The 23,770-nt window shown below is 42.8% G+C and overlaps 1 protein-coding gene across 1 annotated transcript in view; it reads right to left on the bottom strand.

Annotated features, from left to right (window-relative positions):
• The window catches only part of ift80 (intraflagellar transport 80 homolog (Chlamydomonas)), a 34,314-nt gene extending 10,687 nt beyond the window's left edge, over positions 1-23,627 (bottom strand). The window contains exons 1-8 of the mRNA XM_079271207.1: positions 23,416-23,627; positions 23,154-23,213; positions 22,645-22,868; positions 20,327-20,437; positions 20,162-20,230; positions 17,846-17,955; positions 16,320-16,409; positions 16,098-16,235 (exon numbers count right to left, since the gene is read on the bottom strand). Coding sequence (XP_079127333.1) covers positions 16,098-16,235; positions 16,320-16,409; positions 17,846-17,955; positions 20,162-20,230; positions 20,327-20,437; positions 22,645-22,868; positions 23,154-23,188 — 777 coding nt within the window. The 5' untranslated portion in view covers positions 23,189-23,213; positions 23,416-23,627. The remainder of the gene's footprint in view (positions 1-16,097; positions 16,236-16,319; positions 16,410-17,845; positions 17,956-20,161; positions 20,231-20,326; positions 20,438-22,644; positions 22,869-23,153; positions 23,214-23,415) is intronic.
• Between the last annotated feature and the right edge of the window lie 143 nt (positions 23,628-23,770).

Raw genomic sequence — 23,770 nt, 5'->3', positions numbered from 1 at the left:
GTGCGTATGCACATAATGTAAACTCTGCTAGAAAGACAGGGGCCCAGCCAGTCAGTCATTGAGCTGTGATGAACTGTGAGACACTGAAGTAGCGCTCGGCCCTGCCAAGTCCAGCACTCGCGCTCGTAAACATACACTCTGCTGTACTCATCTATTACATACACGGGGGGCAGGGGTACAGGGAGGGAAAGGGGGGGGGGGGGGGTTATATACGAGCCCCGAAATTGAAGCCAAAAGCTGATTAACAAGAGCTCTCCCTTCTTTTTATAACAAACGGTTTGAAAGAGGACGTACAGACACAAAGTAATTGAAAGAGGAGTTTTTCTCCATGTCCGCTGTGCTGCTTCAGCCAAACCCTGCACTCTTGAAGACTGTAAGTGATGATATACGTCCCTTAACAGTATCTTAGACAAGAGGTATCCCTTTTCTCTATGTAATCCCTTTATTTCTCTCTCTGTTTCCAGTACTTTTTCCATCTTCCTCTACTACCTTTTCACACTCCTGTCCCTCAAGTCTTCTGTAAAGCATTACAACAACAACAAAAATGTGCTTTGATTCAACAGAAATCAGTTGGGAAGTTTCTACCTCCTCCCAAGATCATTTGTTGTGGTCCGCTGTGCCCACCTGGAGTCTTTGTATTGTAACCACTGCTGACTGTGTCACATAATACCCCCTTCCACCATCACCCCCAAAAGCTGCTGACTGATTTTAGTCATTTGTGATCTTCCACACAAATGCATGCATTCACACTGCAAACTGCTTACGAAGGGAGAAAAGTGCTAATGTTAGCTTAGCGCTGCCTGCTTGTCTGAGATGGAGAGACAAGTGTGGTGCAGCAGGCCAAGTGCTGCGGTAAAGTCTGGAGAAAAAGCCCCAGTGTGTTTGCTGCCTCATACACGTTCAGCTGCAGGATGTGAGGTGTGGTGTGAGGAAACAGTCGGCAGGCTACAGGTTACAGGCTCGCTACTTGGATCTCTCTCCCACTTGCCGGTCTGCCTCATGCATACACTGTCGAGCTGGTTTTGGTCAGCACCCTCCCAGTAGTTAATGTCACATAAGGACCCAAAATAGTTGTGGGAAAATATAAGACCTGTACAGCCATGTGGACAAGAGAGAGTTTGTTAAAGTTAAATTTATTGCTATTTAACTTGTTTTCCCGACCTGAATGTTTTTATTTCTGCAACACCACACACTTTTTCTATTTTCCAAACCTGAGAGATCTCATCTATGCTTCAGCTAACATCTTGAGATGCCTCGCTGTGTTAAAGCACCCTGGGGGGAAAGGAGAGGGGAGGAAAGGAGGATAGAGGGATAGATAGATGGAGGGTCAAAAATGCAGCTGAATGTATACACCAGACTGTAATGAAGCAGGACATATGATATCGGCCCGAGGAGCACTGCTGGATCCATGCTTAGCTAATGCCTTTAACACATTGAGCTATTTGACTCCTGCTAGGGCCAGCCGGCAAGCCAGCAAGTGAGAAAGTGTGTGGGAAGGAGGGGGGGGGGGGTTGTCTTGTGTGTGTGCAGTTATTGTGCACATACATGTCTGTTGTTTGTGTATGTGTGTGTGTGTGAGAGAGTGTGGATGAGATGAGGAAAATGTAATTGGAAGAATTTAAGAAAATAAGATATGTGACAGTGTTTAGGCAGATGCATGTCACCATTCTGGAAAATGCTATTTACTTCTTTGTCACACAACAAAGCAAGACTATAGTGTAAAAAAAAAAAAGGATGTGTGGCTGGTAAGAAGGAGGTGAGGATAGGAGAAATGGGGGAAACAGGTAAAGGGAAAAGCAGCAGGTGGAGGTGAATCAGTCAGTGGCAGTAGATTTGGCAACTGGTTTTCTTGCAGCCAATAGGGGAAAAACTCTGCTGGATACTGAGAACACTACTGGACAAGACTGGGAAGAGATGTAAGATTTGTGCAGAGAGATAGATAGATAGATAGATGGATAGATGGATGGATAGATATTATACAGCAAGATGAAATGCAGAAAGAGTCTCTAAAAGGCCCAAATGATGATTGGGGAGGGGCTGTGGAAGGTGGGTCTGGGCCTTCATCTAGCTGGAGTCCACTCTCTGGTCATTGAACTATGTCTGTCCATAATGGGCAGCTTTGTGGCCAGAGAGAAGGTGGCAGACATGACGTGTAGTTCTCAGCTGAGCTCTGTGGGAGAGAGGGGGAGACCTCTCAAACGTACAATGAGCTTATACACGCAGACTATGTATATAGCAGCAATGTATGCATGAAAGTGTAGGTACACACTACAAATCAGACAGAAACACACCCACCCACACATGTACTTGTGTCAAAGACATGGCAGGAGACCAAGGGCTCGTAGTCTAACACTTGTGATGATCACTTTGAGCACCAAGCGGAACACCTACACATGCATCCTGTGTGTGTTGACATGTGTGTGTCAATGTGACTCATACGCACAGACGTTAGATGCATATAGGTGACGAACCGTGGAGTGCTGAACTGGTAAAATGACCCTGTTGGATGCTGTAGTGCTGCGCAGAACATTTGATAACGCTGCTCTACCATTAACCATCCTTCACCATATTCTGTTGGGGGTGTAACTATCCAGCTCTCTTATGTTTCAGGGGCAGAAACAAGTGATGATCCACAGACCCTGGCTTGCAGCATGCAACCTACAATAAAGGGACGTTTTTTCCCTAAAGGCATATAAGCAATTGTAATGGGCCTCCTAACCACCAGGGAGCAGTGGTGTTTTCTTCTCTTTTTTTTCTTCAGGGGTATTTGCTTTTTAAAGGAAAAGCTCAATTCTAGTCCAGTCCAGGCGGCAACCTTTGATTCTGGCAAGTGAAACTTGCATTCTCTCCCCTGACCAGCAGGAGAAGAATCCTCTGGTTGCAAAAAGAAGTCTGATTGTATAGAAATCTGAGGAAATGACACTACTTCTCACTTGATTTATTACCTCAGTATGCATTAACATGAGTTTATGGTCTCAATCGCCACTTTTCTTCAATACAGCATGAAGTTCATTGAGTAAATGATGGTCCCAGATCGTCCCAGAGTAAGCACGGTATGCTTTAGGGCGTGGCTACCTTGGGATTGACAGGTCGCTACCACTACCAGAGCCAAATATGGTCACTTCTGTTCACTGGTTGCAAGAAGCCAAGATGACGACGGCCGTAATGTGGACGGTCGGTTTGATGCCAGAATGAAAAGTAATGTTGGTGAATGGTGATGACATTCAGAGTCAAAACCCCAATGACAAAAGATGAAGCTCTCATACCACTCTGGAGTAGACAAACGGAAAGAAGAAAAAATAAGAAGAGTAAAAAACGGGGCGGAAAGAAATACAGGTAAGGATTTCGAAATTTAACCTTTTTCCTTTGCAAAAGCTGTTGACATGCTGTTAGTTGAAATGAAAAAGTTAGGAGGGCTAGCTACCATACATTACAATGCTACCGATTGTTAATGTTCTATTATGTGCCGTTGTCTGCAGGATGTCATTTTGTCTGCTTGGGCCTATGCTAGCAGGGCCCTTTCTGAACATTTTGGGGCCCTAAGCGACGGTAAATACGGTTGGCTATGTTAAAATTATGTTAATTTGCAGCTCCACTGGTTTGCTGATGTTACTAACATACAGGACAGTCACGCAAAATTACGCAAAAGCAAAAGGTAATTAGCTAACTTAAGGCTAGCTAGCATATAACATTATTCTAGTTGTCAACATTGAAGGGCAAAGGCTTCTTGAAAAACAGCAGTACAGTCTAACCCAACTGTAGGAACACAACAAAATGAGTTGTCATTACACATTCATTAATGTGTCAATGTTTTGGTCCAACACTGCATTAGCAAACACACATATGCATGCACATACCCAAAAACACAGTGAATCTACAAACACACAGTCTCTTTAGAGCCTCTTTAAGGAGTTTGCTTGCCATCTCCCTTCCTCCCTCGCTTCTGCTCACTCTCTCTCTCTCCATTTCTCGACATATGTTTACCATTAAGACTGGCAGGTGTTGTGGGCCTGCCCCTTCTCTCTATTATTGCCCTGCAGCCGCAGCCAACATAGGGAGGCCTGCAAAAAGGTTACTTTAAAAAAAAGAAAAGTTAACTCAAAGGCAAGGACGTTCTTACTCTGAGAACCCCCAAATGATAGAACTGAAACTTCTTTCCAAAGGCACCCTCTGCGTGCTCCTCTCTATATAGGAACAACTAACTCTGCCCTGGAACTTTTTTCACTTCTTTCCTGCCTTTCTTTTTTTTACATCACCCTACAATTAAAAGTGTTACTCCACCCATCTATTTATTATGAGATTCCCAGTCCCTGTAGGCTTGAAAAGTGGCTGCTGAAAGTTGAAAGTTTTGTCCTCCGCAGAACAGCAGGTGTGTTGAGCTTGAGTTCGGTCAGCTACAATGCATTACAATCATGACTTTTCATGGCAGAAGGAAAGTATAAAAAAGTATCCAGTTTATACCTTGCATGCTGAGCTTTTTCTCGAAGAAACTTAATTCGCTGACTAGAAATGGAAGCTGTGTATTTAGATACATTTAATATAAAATATAAGTGTTTGGAACATATCGCAAACGTGACTGGATAACAAAGATGTAGATTTACTGCTCAAGTGGATTGAAAAGTTTCTATGGACATTTTGATGTACTTTCTCTACCGTGTAAGTTATTAGAGTCCATTGTAACTGAAAGATACAGACCACAGACAGATATACTCCTTTTACATCCACCTTTAAAGCCTGCGGAGTGCGAGTATTTCATGAATATGGTTTTTAGTGGAGCAAAACTTTAACTGTCAAACAAAAGCCATCTTGAAAACAAAGCACTGAACAAATGAGAAGCACACAGAGTGAGAGGGGGGTAGGGAAAATACTAGAAACAAAAGTCAAAAAAAGAGAATGAAAGTCCCCTACTCTCTTTCTGCACGACCTGAAACAGGGCTCTGGTCTTCATGGTCCGGGCTGAGGGGAGTGGGGGTGGGCGGGGTGGAGCTCGGGCCAGGGAAAGGGTTAATGACACATGTCTGGACTAATGGCTCCCAGTGGAGCGATCTGCTGATTCAGCCCCATTACTTCACAAGCATTAAATATGTCTGCTCTGACCGCTCTCTGCCCCCCCAGCCCAGTCAACAAATGCTAATCAGAAGGGGGCATGAGGTCTCCAGACTTTCTATGCTTTTCTCAAAAGCATCTAGGGAAAAAACTTGTTCCAGTCATTAGTGTTAGTGGGTCAAACTGTGTCTGTAAAACCTGCTAAAAACTTGCATTTTATGCAGCTGCAACACTACTGGGGCCTTGGTATAATAAGATGAACACAATGTATATGTAGCACATATACGGTACAGAACTGTATATATAGCATATATAAAAGAGATTGAACTGTGTTCCATGGTCATTTCACTAGTTTAAAAGAAAATGGATATTAGCGTTAGTTGTGATGGTGTCGACACACGTCAGTGGGTCCATAAAGTGTGGTCGCATCGCACCGGGAAGACGGATGGAGACGCTCTGGAGACAGATGGCTGGCTAGTTATGTTAGCTCGGTAGCTTGTCCTTCTCCATTGCGGTAAGGAGTAGAGCAGAGGGACAATTGGGCTTATTTTCTGTAACTTGTGCAGCATTAGACATGGTGGAGTAAGCTAGCTAACTAGCCAGCTAATTTCACCATGTTTTAAAGGAACAGTGTGCAACATTTAGGGGGATATATTCGCAGAAATGGAATATATTATCGATAAATATGCTTTCTTTACTGTAAAGTGACCTGAATATATGAATTATTGTTTTTTTTGTTACCTCAGAATGAATCATTGAATATCTTCACGGAGAAGGAAGCAATGTTTCTAGCGTAACCCAGAATGGTTGAACCAACCTGCTTTGGCTTCCCAACTGTGGTCACAAAACACGGGGGGGGCATCATTGTTTGTTCCCCAGGGACAAAAAACAAAATATGGGCATTTATTTCTGCACAAACTCCCACTGCACATTCACTTGAAATCCTCTTCTGTACTGCTGCCAAGTTCTTTGTTCACACACATTCGCCACGACTCACTTCCCACTACACACACACACACACACACACAGGCTGTGCTATTCTCCAAATTACCTACACTACCTTTACAACAATTGGCTCTGGAGAGGGCCATTCATGTTTTCCCGTGGGCCACCGTAGTTCTCTTAAACACTGGGCACACAAGAGATGTTTCAACCGGTTGCAATCCGTAACGTCAAACTGCACTTTTAATGCTCCTCGTTACAGAAAATGAGCCAAACTAATTTGGTACTCATCTGGCGATAGCAATGTGCTTTCCTACTGTGACGAGAGTGTGCGTATGAAGCATTAAGTTGTACAATTTTACTCATTTACTCCGGCTCTTTATGCCTCCTAACATTAACACCCCGCTTTAGTCGTTACTGCAAAACCTCACCTCAGTGAGTTCGCGACTTGCCGTAAGTCGGTTCATTTATACGGAAGTTAGTCAGCTACATTCGATCATAGTATATAGTCCGTACTGTTATGTCTGCCATTTGAATCATCAGTATAAAAACAACATTGTGTCTTTCACCTTGAATGACATGGAAACATGAAAGTGGTCCAGTATTTGCCTGTGACCCACCGTGTGGTACGAATGGTCAAAAGCGAGTCCCAGATCCCTCGATTGCTACTGAGAAACTGTCCTCAACAAAACAGAACAAATGAATGACCCTTCGTTACCAATATGTGACCGCTCCATCTGCCTCAAAGTGGTACATGTTTATCTCATAATTATATAACAGATATTGCCACTAAAGACCCCAATGTTGGTCAAGCTTATACCAGTGTGTGCACTTCGTAGTTTGCAAATTGGTGAAAGGAGGGCGACGTTCTCCGTTAGTTTATCACTGTGCTTGTGGGCTGGTGGAGCTAATGGGAGCAAACCTAGTCCAGGGTTAACAGTCTTACATAAATCAGAACAGATGGCAGACTCTCTGCAAGCCAGCTGGCTTCAGTTTGCCTGTGTGCAGGACAGGACCTGGCAGTGCAGGTACAGAGTGTAACTCCCTGCCTAATAAACACAACACATATGTCTGAGTGTAATGGACACTAGACATATACAGGCACGGATCCAGCCAATAAACAGGCAGGATGTGCATGCATGAAAATGCTGACACAAATCTACTCTTCAATCTACTCTCCCATTCCCAAACCAATTATGTAATATGGAAGTGTGTTGAAATGTGTGAAACTAAAAACAAAGCCATTTGTTTTGAGGAGAGGAGGAGGTGGTTTTGAATGAGGATTCATCAATCTCTCAGCAGATTAGGAGGCCGTGTAAATGTCAGCTTGCAGTGACCCCTCCATGGGGGATGGGGTTGACTATTAGGATAAGGACAAACTGGGCCGATGTCCAGAACTGGTCAGACTTATATGTGTGGGAACTGCTCTGGATAAGAATCGGCTTCTAAGACAGACTATCCAAATCATAACACCTTTTCGAGAGCCGGTGACTGTGAACCAAACTACGGTACCTATCCATTATTGTGTGTCTTTAATTGTGGCATTACAGTTTTACTCAATTGCCAACCAAGTACTGCATCAAATGACAATGCTACCAAGGCAATACTCTGTCACTTTATAACATGTGAGCACACACATGCATAAAAACATTTTCACGGAAGATTGCATTCGATCATTTATCTGGATGGTCTTTGGGAGGAAAATGAGGCGCATCTAATGCGGTGTGGTTTATGATGAAGCTTAACACCCTGTATCACTAAATACTGTCAAACCGAATGAAACCATAAAAGAGCTGCTTTCAAATGTTCCACGACCACACATAATCTAAGAGTTCATGATCACACCAAGATTAACACACACACCCACAGCGACACACAGTGACTGACTTAGACAAAAGCAGAGCCTCGGGTCTAAATGCAACTATACATAAGAAATGTATTGGGACGGGAGCTGTAACTTTGCCCTCAGCCTTTAACCTCGGCTGCGCTACCTCAGGCAAGTTTATAAAGAAATGAACAAAAAACAACTGAAAACTCAACTAATCCCTGTATTTTTTTTTTGTTTGTAAAATATCACAATGTAAAAGTGTTTTCTCTGCCTGCTGAATACAAACCATTTTCATTCCCCGACTCTGCAATAACATACAACAACCATAGCTTTCTTATAAGCCTGTTTCTAAATAAAGGCCAGTGAGATGAGCTCTGCAAATCTCTGTATTGGAATACAAACTTGACTTGTCTTAAGAGATACAGAGGCTGGGCCTGGGACGAGTATAGAGTGGCACAGGTTGGAGCTTTGGCAGTGCAAGGAGAAACGGAGAGAGAGAGAGAGAGAGAGAGAGAGAGAGGGAGGGGTAGGTGAGTGGGGGTGGGGCAAGACAAACTAGGAGATAGTGAGCGAGAGAGAAAGAGAGAAAGAGAAAGAGAGAGAGAGAGAGAGAGAGAGAGAGAGAGAGAGAGAGAGAGAGAGAGAGAGAGAGTAATGATCTACACATGGTTTCATGCTGGAGCCTCAACATAGTAACCATAGACACATGCTGGGGTCTCCTGGGACTCATCAGCAGGACACAGCTGTGAGCTGGACAGCAGAATTCTATTAGCACCAACTACGCACACATGCAAACACACACATACACATAGAGGTAATTTGGGTATTTGAATGTGTTTTGACATGCTACAAACAGCACAGCACATACAGTCTTTTACCCTCCAATAGACCTACCATGGCAGGTCTACAGTATACTGGATCACTTAGTTCATCCAATGGCCGACAAACAGGTTGGAGGGTTTAAAAAAAAAATGTAGTCAATGAGCCGAGACAACCTTCTATGGGATCCCTACAGACACAAAGAGTTATTTTGCAAAACGCCTCTAAACTGTTCTCAATGGGTTATGTTTCCCGTTTACAATTGTTTGGATCTGTACACTTTGGATAGTCTTCTTTGCTGTGAAATCTTATAGACCCATGAATACTAGTTTCATAGAACTTAAAAAACACAGGTATCCACACACACACACAGCTAAGGCTACATCCACACTACAACGTTTCCATTTCAAAATGCATGTGATTTGCTACATTTACGCCTGCCGTCCACACTACCCCAGAGTTTTAAACTGCCAGAAACGGAGGGTTTTGGAAACGCTACGGAAGCTGTCAGTTTGAAAACTCGGGGGTTAACTCCTAGTGTGGACGGACGGAACCGGAGACCATTGAACACGATGACGTAGACACCCGTGTTCGCTACTTGATTGGGTCTCATCAGTCACGACGTGCCCTTCCCTGATTTGTCACGCCGCTGGAAGAAAACAAACCTTGATTACCGATCTACTGCCAGTGATCAACAGTGATCACAGATTACAGGCTATGCTGATCTTGTTTTCTATACGAGCAGCTGGTGTGCAGTTAAATTCTGCATTTTATAATTCTACTACTGCCGACATGTGGAGGAAGCAAGCTCATTTGTTTGGGGAGGATTAGCAAGCGGCGTGTCCAGCGGTGTGATCAGCCCTACGGAGCGGACGTTTGAAGTCACGCTTTGTGGCTTTGAGGAAGGCGATGGATACAGAATGGACGACTTTCCGTTTCTTATTAATGGTCATTTTATTTTGCACAACTATTGTGAAGTCCACACAGAAACTGTAAACGAACAAAAGCATAGATGATATCTAGAGCGACAGGGACTTCAGCCACCCGGCAGAGCTACGAGTGTGACAGAAAACATGCCTCATTTCATATAATTTGTGATACATGTTTGCCGCCACGGAGAAGTAATGGGCTCGTCATCACATATGTGCACGGCTTGATACTTAAGATCTTTCTCTATATATTTAAACAGGCACATTTTGTGGAAAAATACCGATATAAAATACCTATATAAAAATAGCTATGAAATTTTTTCATAGTTACAATGCTGCAGGTCTTGCTCTATCTCTCCCACACACACGTCAAATTTAAAATGAAGGCTTACAAATAAAAGGTTGACTTAATTATGAGTCAATAAACGTGTTCAATACACGTCTCTCACTTTCAGCCAGTCAATAAATGAGTCAATGTCAATGCGTAACACCATTCTGATCCATGTTGAAGCCAGCAGAAGAGGAGAGGAGGGTGCAGCCAAAATGAAACCTTTCAAATCATCCTTTTCTGGACTTTGGCTCATTGCCTCAAGCCCAGCCCAACTCCTCAATAACAGCCCTTAATGAACTCCGGGTTGGCCGTAAAGCTTGAAGTGATACCCCAGTTACACACACATGCTCTGGCTTGCGCTTGCTTGTGTGCACCACCGAAGCCCTGTGTTTGCATCCTCGCTCCTTATATTATTGTATCCCTCTTTCTGCCTCTTTCTCTCTGTGAGTGTGACATGTTTGTCTAGCTAGTGGAGGTAGTGATTTAGTGCTGCTAAGAATGATGACTCTGCCAGAGGGGCTGGCAGGGCACTGTCTCACTGTCATACACTCACTCTAGCCGTGGGGAGGGGTGGAGAAGTGAAGAAAATAAAAAAGGGAGAGGGACAAGAGCGGAGTGAGAGAGAGACAGAGAGGCTTGAAGGAAAGAGAAACCGCCGTCTTTTATGGAGACCAATCCTCCAAGCCTCACTGCCTAGGCCAACTTTACAGGATATATTGGACAGTTCCACACTACCCCGCCCCCACCCCTCCAACTGCTCTCTTTTCTCAGCTCCTTTTCATGCTCCCCTCCTTTTTGGTTTCCAACAAGGCAAGCCTTTAGCCGAACTCTAGAGAGGTGTAAAAGTATTACCATGTCAACAAGTGCCTTTTACCGGCTCTCACACACAGACACAGCTTGCACAAAAAAATTTAGGTCAATCATCTGCAAGAAGGACCTTAGTATACACTGTTCCACAGAGAGAGCCAGAATAAATCTAGCAAAACAGAAAACCCAAAGCCTGTTCGGCACAAAGGACGTGAAAAACAAAGGAGAAACCATTATCCTCACATTCTTCAAGGGAAACTAATGAGTTCCTCGGGATGATAGATTAAGTATTCATGCGAGTACTGTATCTTACAGTCATATGCTGTTCACACTCTAAACTAGGCTTCAACAGGCCTGGAAAGCTCGTCGAAATGTGTGAAAATGAATCAGTAAAACAATTCCTGTGAAAACAAGAGAGAAAACAGTGGAGGGAGAGACTTCTGAAGGGTGAGATAGACCCCGATTGCCCTTTTCAGAACTTGTGGTCTCGTTCTACCCGTTCACAGTGTATGGAGCGACAGAGCGAAAGGAAGAGTGCAGAGAGCAAGAAATACTAGCATGCAAAAGTCCAGATCTGTGAGGGGAGGGAGGGAGGAGTGAAGCAAGTGGAGAGGAAGAGGGAGAGAGAGGGAGAGGAGTAGCCCTGCCCAGTTGCCTGGGGAGAAAACGGCTCTGCTGACTCAGGACTCTCTTTGTTTGACAATGCTCCCTCGCTCTTGCTCTCTCCCTCTCTCTCCGACACACTCTCACTTACTCGTCTTTTTTCAAACACCCAGTCACCATCTTTTCTCTTGTGCTCTGTCTTTGTCAGACTCATGCCGATAATTTCACTTTGACTTACTTATCGTCCTCTCTCCTGTGTTTCCACCCGCCCATCCTCCATGTGATCATGTCATCTCATACTACGCAGCAACATTTTTCTTCCTCTGACCAACACCATACAAAGCGTCTCCTTCTCATATGATGAAAACAGATAAAGGCTTCGAGTCCAATAAATCTACAATGGTTTTACTAACAGTGGTTCACGATCAGGACCAGAGCTCTGGGACGTTTTATTCTCTTCCAGCAGCAGCAATTTCCAGATGTTGGCCGGCCAGCGGTTGGCAGCAAACTACCAGCACGGGTTCAGGTATATGCTCCCAAATGATAGTTTGGGGGGTGGGGGGGGGGGGGTTAGACTGTTAGAGCAGAGACTCATTGACAAGACAGAGACGCCTGAAGTCTGGCAGCAGGGCAAAGATGGCTCGTCATAGAGGACAAGACACTATAGCTAAGAAAATAATTTAAAATAAAGACCAGAAAGTAGACTGACAGACCAACGGATAGTGAAGTGATAGACTTTCTGAGAGAAAATAATGGTTGGCAGCTATAAGGATGGCAGACAAAGATCCTATAGTGAATGAGGCTGCACGTTAAAGGGGGGGGGGGGACAGACAGAGAGGAGCAATGGTGATTCCAGCTGGACATGGTCCCATTCCCAGAGTGGCAATGCTGAGCAAGGCTCACAAAGACCCTGAGGGGACCCCCTGGACTCACCCAGGGAAAAAAAGGAGGTAAAGAGGGTCTTGGGGAAGGCAGGAGGGAAAGGGAGCCAAGAGGGGGAGCACTGATAAGCACGAGGTAGTCCAACACACCGAGACAGGGAGGAGGCAGGAAAGATAGAGGGATTATACTTTACACTTTAAGGAAAGCATGCTCGTATCTCACAGACAAAGAGGAAGGTAAATAGATGTAGCTCAATATCCCACTGACGTTCATACAGAGTAGCTGTTGGACCGATGACCTGCCACACATTGGAGAGACAGATAAGGGAAGAAGCATTTTTTGTGACAGCAGAGCTGGCAGAAAATCACAGCTCGAGATAATAAATCATTGATTGTCACGATTGAGGGCCATTTGACAGTTGCATGAACTAACAGGCAGTATCCACAAGTATATACCAGTGGTTTCACACTTTTTCAAACCCTACTCTTGAGAACAACACTGCCATTATGAGCTATAACTTTGATACATGATTTACGACTAATCGTGTCCCCAAAGCCGTGTGAGGGTGACAGCTGTTATTCCATTGTGGAAGGAAAACATGTGCACCCCTGAGAAGGAGACATTTTTAGTTGTTACACATGTCAAGAGTGTCGGTAAGAACTGGGCTCAGCCTGAGGCTAACATTGAAACCATCTGATGATCCCAACTATTTTGCCTGTGGTTAAGTCTAACCTACAAATGGGGGAGTAGAAAAAATACGGGGCGGAGGGAAGAGTGGAATAAGGAGATGCACGCTGGCTTATCGGCAGGAGTGTGACAGGAACCTGGACCGTACCAAGACTGAGCTCAGTCATGTTTCAGTCAGACCTCAGTTAAAGCGGTGAAGTTGAATGAGGCCTGGGTCTAAGGCCATGTTCAGAGTGATATTAGTTGCATATAATCTGTAGAGCATCATATATATTACATAAATAACATGATTTCTAACCTAACCTAAGAACAAACCAAAGCAGCTATTACATTTATGTATGTGAGCATGGGTGTACAGTGGAGTAAAAAAAAAAAAGAAGCACAGTGAAGAGAAGGGGGGTGACGGGGGAGGCGGAGTGAAAGAAGAGAGAGGGTGCTCGCCTGGCACAATGAGTCCTACTTGTTAGCCAGTGACAGTGTCAGGGATCGTGACAGGGTCCAGACGCTAGACACCAGCTGCAGCGCCTCGTAAATAGACTGCTGTCTCGCAGGCACATTTGCACGGCAATGGTTGCACACACACGCACACACACACACACACACACAGGCATGTGGCCACATGCATATACTATGGCAGGCACACAGACAGACACTGACTTATTGTCTCTCCAAAATCTTGTAAAAGGGACAGTGAGCTTCTTTGTGTCCTGTTCAAGCTTCTGTGAAGAGAAAAACGTCGTCCACACACAAGAACTACAAACTCAATCAAATTAAATATGTATTGAGAAATCAACAATGTACGCAACAATAACTAAATGTTGATGCTCTATGGGAAAAGAAAACAGAACAAACTTTGTGTTTCGTTTATGTGTGGCTTGCTGGACCAACAAGATTAATTCCTTTCCCAGTACTGCTGCCTCGATGTAAACGTGTGTGTGTGTGTGTGTGTGCGCGCGCTACCCCTCCCTCCACGGTGATAATGAGGGGGGTAACAAACTACATCTGTCCTGTGGTGCGTGCAGGGAGAAAAAGTGGAGGAGAAAAAGGAAAAAGAGTGGGAGAGAGTTGAGAGTTTAGGGCGAGAGGAGAACAGAGCTGGATGGGAGGTGAAAGGGTTAAATGTGCAGGACTGATCCTGCTGAGCCAGCAGCAATACGTTAAAGTGCAAGGTTTCATTGTAGCAGATACAGAATGAAACTCCTTCCCATTAGTCACGCTAGTAACTGAAAAGGCTCCTCGCACTGCTTAACCCTTGCTGCACCGCAAACACGCCACAGCAACAACACAGGTAGAGCCCCTGTGATCGGGTAATGGCTTCTGTGTTTCTGTGTACACTTACATGCACAATGAGATTACAGTATTTACAGTACAGCGACCAAGTGTGCATACGTATGCAAATGAAACTTTCTCTCACTTGATACGTGAAAGGAGTGCAAGTCTGAATTCACACATAGAATTCAGATGGAGTGACCTTTGAAGGAGGGGTTTTCGTCCCCGTCCCCCCTCTTCTTAGGCAAGCCTCCCACGCCATGCTACAGTACACACTGTCTCTGAGGGGCTTAGGGAGGAGAAGGCAAGCCCTTCCTCCACTTATAGAAGGGCAGAACCATAATCATCATAATTATCATCATCATCACACTGTCCTAACCGAGACACACCACAGCGAAGCAAGTCCGGCACTGGTGAAACAATGGAATACACCAACCACGTAAAGAAACCCATGACGGGAGGCTGTAAGGTGGAGCGGATCATCACAAGAAATAAAAAGGAGCAAGTTGTGCTCAGTCCTGTCTGTTATACTTTCAATATGCACAATCATTCTATTTTTGTTTACACAGAGAAAACGGATACGAGCTGGCTTCGTTGATTCCCTCAGCTCACGGCTTTAGTCTGGCAATTTTCCCCAAAAACTACCGAAATCAGGTTGGTCCAGAAAGCCCAAATGTGATGGTTAAGGATAACGTCTCCCTTCTGATGTTCATACTCTTCAAATTATATTAATGTAAACGCTCCAAAACACACACCGTACCCCTCTGGAGAAGACATATGTGTTGACTCAGTCCTCTCTGCAGCCCGTTTGTTTTAGTGCTCCAGAAAAAAATTGGATCCTAATTAAATCAAAATGGGCCATGAAATGCCTGGTGATCAGCGCACAAAAATCCAGCCTCGGCTGTTTGTTTTCATTACAACAAGTCTGAAACGGCGAGACACTGACATCTCCACGTAAACTCAAAGAAGCCCTAAACGGTCCTGTGAGGGCAGAGCAGGGAACTATTCATTTTGCTCCGAGCCAAACGTACAGCAATAATAAAACAACAATTACCATTCATCATTCGCTCATTTCCTCTCTCATTGCAACACCAGTTAACATCAGCACTAGGTAACAAGAGCATGCAGCAGTCAGCCTAATGTGGTTTCCAGAGATGAACAATGTATAGAAAGCATAAGGCCGATAACAATGAGCTACACAATATGGAACCATGCTGCACTGGAAAAGCTAACAGTGTACCACGGGTACTGTATGTTTCAGGGAAAAGGGACTGACAACAAAGCATGAATGATACATTTGTCAATGAAAATAAAAAATAAAATACACAAAACAGGCTTTAACGGTATTAAACTAGGACCAATAAGTGCAATAAGAGCACAAGAGTGCTGCAGGAATGACTCCCAAAACCCAGAGATGAGTTGGCAGTTTGCACTTCCAGTTCGCTCATTTCCAAGTCAAAAGGTTTTTGGTTTCGATGCCTGAAATAAGGTTTGCGGCGAACGGAAGCTAAAGATACTTTAACGATTTGTTCTACGATTTAAAATACATCAGTTAACAACCCTCTCATAAATTTTGAAGCTTTTATGTGTCCTAAAAAAAGGCTGCTGCTAACAAGTGGCTAACTGAGACTCCCAAAGGTCATCATGCCGACCTGTCAGCCTTCACGGCCTCGTTGTGCGTTCTCAGTATAGTTTGTTTATTGCCTAACGTTTGCTTTTTACCTCTGCTGATTGCATTTACGTTTCAAAAACAGTTGAGTTGATTTGTGAAGATTATCTTGCTGAACAAAACGTGTAAGTATAATAAACTTGGAGCTTGCCCCTCGGATTATTTTCTGCAATATTCTAAAATCCAATGGCGGTATCCCATAGGCTTTTTGCTGAGGGAACCAGTGTGTGTATATATATATATATATATATATATAAAATAAAAGGGTAAAGGGCTTTTTCGTACTCCAGTCTTGTCACAGAGCCGCAAGGTGTTGAAGGAACCGACGGCAAACACCTCTCCATCTGGAGCCCAGGACAAAGAGGTGACCGGGTAGTCATGAGACGATGAGGAGTAAAGCAGGCGACCAAAGCTGTCCCATACCTGTTGAGGGACGACATGGTTTGAATTATAGAAAAGCAATCACACTCCACAAGACATCTAAAAATATACTCAAACACAGCTCACCTTATATTTACAATCTTCTCCACCTGACAGTATGAAGTCATTAACAGAATTCCAGTCCACCTTTAGAACAATCCCATCATGAGCCTTCCACTAGAGAGACGGGGGAGAGAGAGAGAGAGACAGACAGACAGACAGACAGACAGACAGACAGACAGACAGACAGACAGACAGACAGACAGACAGACAGACAGACAGACAGACAGACAGACAGACAGACAGACAGACAGACAGACAGACAGACAGACAGACAGACAGAGAGAGAGAGAAAATGATACATCCACACAACACAATGATGCTATCCATAGATAGCGTTGAGAAAGCAAATATTCAATGTTCCACTGTTTATCTAAGGTCCCGGGTGGTATTCAGTTTTAAGAAGAATAATAAACAAATGTATACATGAACAAGAAAAATACTCAACATCCCTTAATGCAGTTATCCCTCTAAGACAGGGGTCTCAAACTCATTTTCACTCCGGCCACATCAGCATCATGGTCGCCCACAAAGGGCCGGTTGTAAATGTAACTACTCGTAACATATTGTTAAATAACTCTCTGCATTCACAGTTTAAAGTAGTCTTCAATGTACTCACAATACATTTCCATGTTAAATGTACAGCAACCAGCCAAAGAGCTGCTTCTATGACTGTTTAAGTATCTCATCATTTTGACTTTCAATCTCATAATTTTGACTTTCAATCTCAGAATTTTGACTTTCTATCTCAGAATTTTGACTTTCAATCTCATAATTTTGACTTTCTATCTCAGAATTTTGACTTTCTATCATAGTTATGACTTTCTATCTCATAACTTCGACTTTCTATCTCAGAATTTCGACTATGGGGATATTTTTATTATAAAGTCCAACTTTAAAAACAAATAAAATAAAAAAAATAAATTTAACTTTTTTTTTTTTTTGCTGGCGGATTCGCGGGCCACATAAAATGACGTAGCGGGCCGGATTCGGGCATTTCCCATAGGCATTTCCCGCGGGCCGGGAGTTTGAGACCCCTGCTCTAAGACATATAGATCTATTACATTTTCTTTCCTTTTATTAAGCCTTTATTTAGCAATGCAAATCTATGAACCTTAAGTTTATTATAAAAAACCTGAAAGGAAGGCAAAGGGCCCAGTGATGTCAGATCATTGGGCAGATCAAACTATACACAAAATACACACACGAGATGAAAAAGTATCAAGCAAAGTTATCGAAAACAGAAAAGAAACTCCCCATCAGATGCTATATTGGTGAAAACATGAATATAACTACAAACTGTGACAGGGTATGATTTATTGGGATGTCCATTTACTGATTTACTATTTCCATTTAGAAAAGAATCTGATTGTGTGCCCCATGTGACTCATCTTATAACAGTTTATGGTTGATTTTATTTCTATTCCCATAACATTCGAGTCAAAGGTAGTTACAAGGTAATGCTTCAGAACTATGACGGATTGAATCCTAATTGTCCATTGACTTAAGTCACATGTTTCTACCTCTGAAATTAATACAGGAAGTTAGTGTACCTGTATGACTTTGGCGCTGGGCTGCAAAGGCTTGATGACTAGTTGTCTTCCTGATGTGTAGAGGACCCTGTCTGAGTCTGGACCCCAGGCCACAGAGTACACCGGAGACCCTGTGAGATGCACAACCAGAGGTAAACAGAAAATGAGATCTTGCACCAATCTAAAGCCAAAAGGACTTTGATTCTTACTATGATGTTAATTTATAAATATTAAAAGTGTTTGTGTACGAATCCCCCCCCCCTCCTTTGACAAATCGGCAGATGGTCTGAACACTAGCTCTGGGATACAGCAGTGTTAACTCCTCTTCTCAGAAGGTGTAACATTCCCTCGTAGATCTCGCCTCACTCAGCCTATGGAACGTCACTTCGCTTGCAAACACAGCAGCTGAGAAAACCTAACATAACCTCTACACCATGAGCACAAGTGTGTGCTTACGTACACGCGTGTGAGGGAAATGTGCGTGTCAGATTGTGGCTGTGAAGGGGAGAGGACCTGCCATTTAACCCGAACTCCAGGTGCATGTGGTTTCTCACAAATGCCGACTGGTCACATGATCTAAACCTGACAAAGGCGATGAGAGGGGCTGAGGCAAGTTCCTGTCTCCTCCCTCTCGCTCACTTCCAACCTCTTCCGACAGCTCTCTCTCTCTCTCTCTCTTAAAATTGGTCATGGTACCCAAGATGAACAGCCTGCTCCTGTAGCGTGTGTGTGTTTGGAGCTGTAGGCTCTCAAGAGAAGCAACACCTGCAGTGGTCCGAGTGCAATGTGGATGATGATGTGCATCTGTGGCAATGCTGCTATATCCAGGAGTTCTACAGATCTGTAGGTCTTTTTGAGCCTGTTAAGGAAAAATGTTCCGAACTCCTGGGGCTGAATTGCTGTTCCCCTGCCAGGCTTTCCATAGCACCCGTCATTCAGCAGGAGTGTGCCATCCATTTCCCCAGAAGCCAGCTTCCATCCACACACACACACACCCCCCCCCCCCATCTTTGTTTCTGTCCCACAACTGAGAAGAAACACTCAACAAGTCAAACAGCATGATGACTCAATTAATAAGTAAGCCATCTGTAATGTGAATTCTGGATCGAAAATGTATCATTAGGAGTCTTGTTTTATTGCTTTTAATAAATCTCTACTCCTATACAAAGCTTTCAAAGCTTTCTTTTTATAAAAATACAAAATAAATTGTATACATTACGTGCCAGAATCAGTATTGTGTACGTGTATATGTGTGTGTGTGTGTGTGTGTGTGTGTGTGTGTGTGTGGGTGTGTGTGTGTGTGTGTGCGATAGAAAGAAAGAGAGACATAGAGGGTGTAATTGGTATGTTATGTTGTGTTTACTAAATGCCGACAGCTGGTTGATCAGAGACTTTACATTGCTTCTGCTGCTGGCTGGCAGCTGTTACGGATGCAACCTGCTTTAAACTGTATCGGACTCAGACCGGCTCTTTTTTATATCCTTTACCCACCAAAATTAGCGCATTTATGTGGAATTTTTAAACACGGTAAAAACCTTTCCCACAGCCAATAGATGAGTGTGTCTTTCTGGGGTTTTTTCTGGTGTGTCACTTTCGGCCTCATGAAAAATCAGTTACTTATTATTCAATTTCTCTTTCAAACTCTTAAACCAGAGTTGGAACAGTGAAAAGAAAATGACTGTTTCTGTCAACGGAGTTGTATTTTGTTTCTGTCAAGTTAGAATGAAGCGTGTTTTACAATGATCAGCGAGGTGAAATGATAAAATGGAGTCTGGTAGAGGAGCACATATAACAGCTGTTTCTTTTCAAAAAGCAAGTTCAGTGTTTTATTTCAACTAAGCACATTGTGCAAACACATTAATAAGCTATGGCTATTGTCCAAATCCCTGTTGATTCTATTCATCATGTGTTCAATTCAACAGGCGTCACAAAGCATTGCACCAGAAAAGTCACACGTCCACCCGGGTGTCTATTTCGATTACTGCAGAGTAGTTAGTCCCGGGAATGAATGCAGAACTGTAAACCTTTCCACTCAAGGCAAATGCCAGATGGTAGGGGTTTTATGTAGAGTGGGAGAGGGGCTTTACATTGGCATTCAAATTATTTGAATCAAGATTTGTCTATCGTCTCTCATATATTTTTTGACTGACTATTACTCGTCAGTCTTTCAGGTTTTGCACACAAACGGGCGTCAGCAGCCATTATTGTGACAACACAGTGCACAGGGTGCGTGCATATTAACAAATGTGCTCCGCTTCGTTGATTCGTTTTTTTGGGTGAGTGAAAAAAAAATGGTTGAGTGACCGTATATAATAATAAATAGCACTTTAGCCTTACCTTGGCTGGCTAGTGTTGAACGTAGCATCCCGCTTTTTGACCAGATCTTGATCTGCCCATCCTCTCCAGCTAAGTAATTCGATAAACAGATGAAATGGACATGAAGATGTTTTAGTGAGTACTTTTTAAATGGCAATGAAAATATGTACGTCCTTGACATTTTACCCGTAATAAGAGCCGTTCCATCATAGTTCCATCTTCCAGCCAACACAGCTCCCTTGTGTGCCTCTACACTCTTCTCCACACGCCCTATCTTGGTGGTCAGGTGGAACTTCCCTGTAAGGAGACAAAAAGAGGCTTACTGTATGGCAAGTCCACACTCTCGGCCTGATCCGGTTGTTTACAGTCTATAATTGAGGAACACTACTGTCTGCTGTAATTCTATGCTACCATGTGGGTTTTGGTTACAGAGACCAGGTCTGACTGATTCTGCTGACTGGGGCAAATGAGCAGAACATGTTTTTTGACAATCCAGAACACCAGTGAGGACAAAATATTAACTAAACTTCAAAAATGAAAGTAAATATCAATCCGCTGACACACAATTAGCAACAAAGCTACATTTTCTTCTCCAAGCTAAATTACAAACTTAAAGTGGATGAGTCAAACTAAAGAGTTTCTGTTGGTTGAATTAGGAAAATTGTGTATTTCCTAGACACGAAGGGTGATCAGTCATGGACACAGTTATTGAGGATGCTGGCCTAACATATACTTTGTGGCAGTGTGTATTAAAAAATTCTGCACATTCTATGTAATTTCTGGTGGCCTAAAACTGCAAATCAGCATGCTGCTGCTCTCTCCCATTTCTAAATGTAGACGTCCCAACAAATGTGGATGTTACTGTCCAGCAGGTAGTGAACATAAAAAGCAAGTACAGCTGCACTGAAGGACTCTTTCAAATTAACAAAACAACATCTTTTAAATTTAGATATAAAATGCATGTTCTATTTCTACTTGCATATGCACTCACATCAACAGTCCTTGTCTGTGTAGCCAAACATTGTTTGTTCAATGCTTTTGTGTGCTGATTTGTTTGTTTGCTTGTTATCTGACAGATTTCTTTTTATGAAAACTTGTAATGACAACATATCAGCCTTTTGCTATTTTACTTCTATTTATAGCCTATATGGTTTGTTGAATAATTCCTGATGATACATAAGGGTGAAATCTATTATGACACCACATTGTAGTTCCACAGGGTAAAAGTGAATGAGACGCTGTTGTTCCAAACAGAAAGCCCAGACATATCCTGCATGCTTAATTTGGGACAAGCCTGGCTCTATTCCACACAATATCATTTGTGGTAGAATAGCAAATGATGCATCGAACTATACAATTTGCTTCGTCATGGGGAAATATTAGGCATTCCATAATGAAGTATAGTTATTAATTTGATGTTTAGAATATTACATTTAGTTATGAAAGCAAGGACAGGAAATAGCACCTTAAAATACTAGACAAAATCTTATTTATCACACAGAAAAGTAGTTAAACTGTGTGTGCAATATACAAATGTAGGTTGTCAAGGGAAAGCCACGTTAATGGACTCCTCCCACCCAATAAAACCCTGCCTGCTTTCAACTATATCATGCAGATCTCTTGACAAATGTTAAATATCCTGTACATAACCCAGCTTTCAAAATATGACAAAATCTGTCAGCACATACCAAAGTTAAAAATAAAATTGTGTGATTGTCATGTTTTGTTGTCAATGAAAAACAAAAACTAATTTCAAACAATCACAATAGAAACACTGATATTTAACAAGGCAAAAATCAGAAGAAAGTTGCAAAAGTGAATCATAACAGAGTTTTCATTCTCTGGTCTGCCAGAGAAAATTGCTGCTTCAGTTTGTGGGTGTGTTTATGCAACCCTACACTGCCATTAGTGTTGTGACCACACATTGCCTGCCATAACAGTACATCCATATTATGTGTATTTGTATCTTATAGGCTGAAAAAGAGGCATAAGAGGCCATATGGATGCGCCTCAAACAAACTCTGTTGCCAAGTTTGGAATTATAAATATAAAGATGGAAAACAGAATTCCGCCTTTAATGATTTAACATTGAAGGCGTAATTAAAAACTAGACGAGAGACGGACACACGCTTTACTGCAGTATTACAATCCTCTTCCTGAAGTGAAAATGAATATGCTTATCTGAAGTATCAAACTGGTTGAGATGGTTTCCTTTCACTACATTGAAATGATAAAGCAAGACACTGTCATCCTACTCAGTATAAAACCCAGGCTGAGGGCAAACAGTGTCACCAGATGTTATGTTTAGTTAGTTCAGTAAGCATTTGACAATTGCTATTTTTGTATTCAAACTAATTTTATTTCCCTGTAAAGGTATGTCTGAAAACAATCTCAGATCATGTAATTTGGTTGTTCACTGAATGAACTTGTGATACAAAACAGATATACTGATGAGAAACAAAGCAGAGTCCACTGGCCATATTTTAGAGAATGAAGAGACTTGCCATCAGTGCTGGTAAGGACAAAGATCTCAGTCTGGTTCTGTTTCTTGCCACCAACGGTCTTGGGGAACCAATGTAGGTCAACGGGGTAAATGCCCTCTGATAATTTGACAACCAGACTGGTCTCACTGGTCAACAGGTTCCACTTGAGGATCTGGTGGTCCTCACTGCACGAGTACAGCTCATCTGCTGTGGTCCAGCCAACACAACTCACAAGTTCCTTATGTGATCTGCTGTTAATGAAAGTGATCTCGGTATGTTTTGAAATTGATCATCTGCTAAGTATAGGGTCTCCTGACGAAAGAATGAATATATTCTAGATTTGGTACAACTAAGCTGCTCGGTCAAACCAAGCAATAGAAAGTACCAATCACTATAATTAACACCATATTGCTGACGATACTTCTAGTGGTGCTGACATTAATACAGGTTAATAATAGTTTTCGACGTCGTGTTACATGACATATATTGCAGCTGTACAGAAACACAACAACATCATAAAAAGGATATGTTTGGGTTCCTGTAGCAGCGATGTTTTCAATCTCATGGTTGTATGTTTGTTCCGTTGATCCCTAAACAAAACATCAGTTAGTGACAGTATCTCACATTAAAGCTCATTATATCACATCAATGTCAAGCCAACACACGGAAAGAAACAATACAAAATACCAAATCAAATCGTTGAACAAGTACCCTGTATATTAGCCTTAGCCGTTAGCATGCTCTGGTAACTGTGACGGTGAATTAAACAAGCGTCTGCTGTTGCTACGGTACCTGCCACTGTTGCTAACGTGAGTCCTGATATGTCCCCGAGCCTTTCATGCTAACGTGAATGCTAACGTTAACTTGGTTACCGACTTTATTATGGAACCACCAGATCCGTATGCGTATCATTTACTCCAGACAAATATGCACTAAGAGCCAATACTGTAAAGAGCACGCCTTATCCACCACGAAGCAACACTTTCTTGCTAACGGTATCAAGGCTAATCTCTGGTAGCCATGTTATCTGGGTCATGAAATGCTTGAACAGAAATATCTCGCGAGAGTTACAAAGTCTCGCTTCCGTAAAAACGGATATTTCGAATGGCGATTACAAATGAAATATGTTAAATAAATATAACGTATT

The sequence above is a fragment of the Melanostigma gelatinosum genome (assembly GCF_949748355.1).
Source record: "Melanostigma gelatinosum genome assembly, chromosome: 7".
Taxonomy (NCBI): domain Eukaryota; kingdom Metazoa; phylum Chordata; class Actinopteri; order Perciformes; family Zoarcidae; genus Melanostigma; species Melanostigma gelatinosum.
This window is presented reverse-complemented; position numbering and strand designations above follow the sequence as displayed.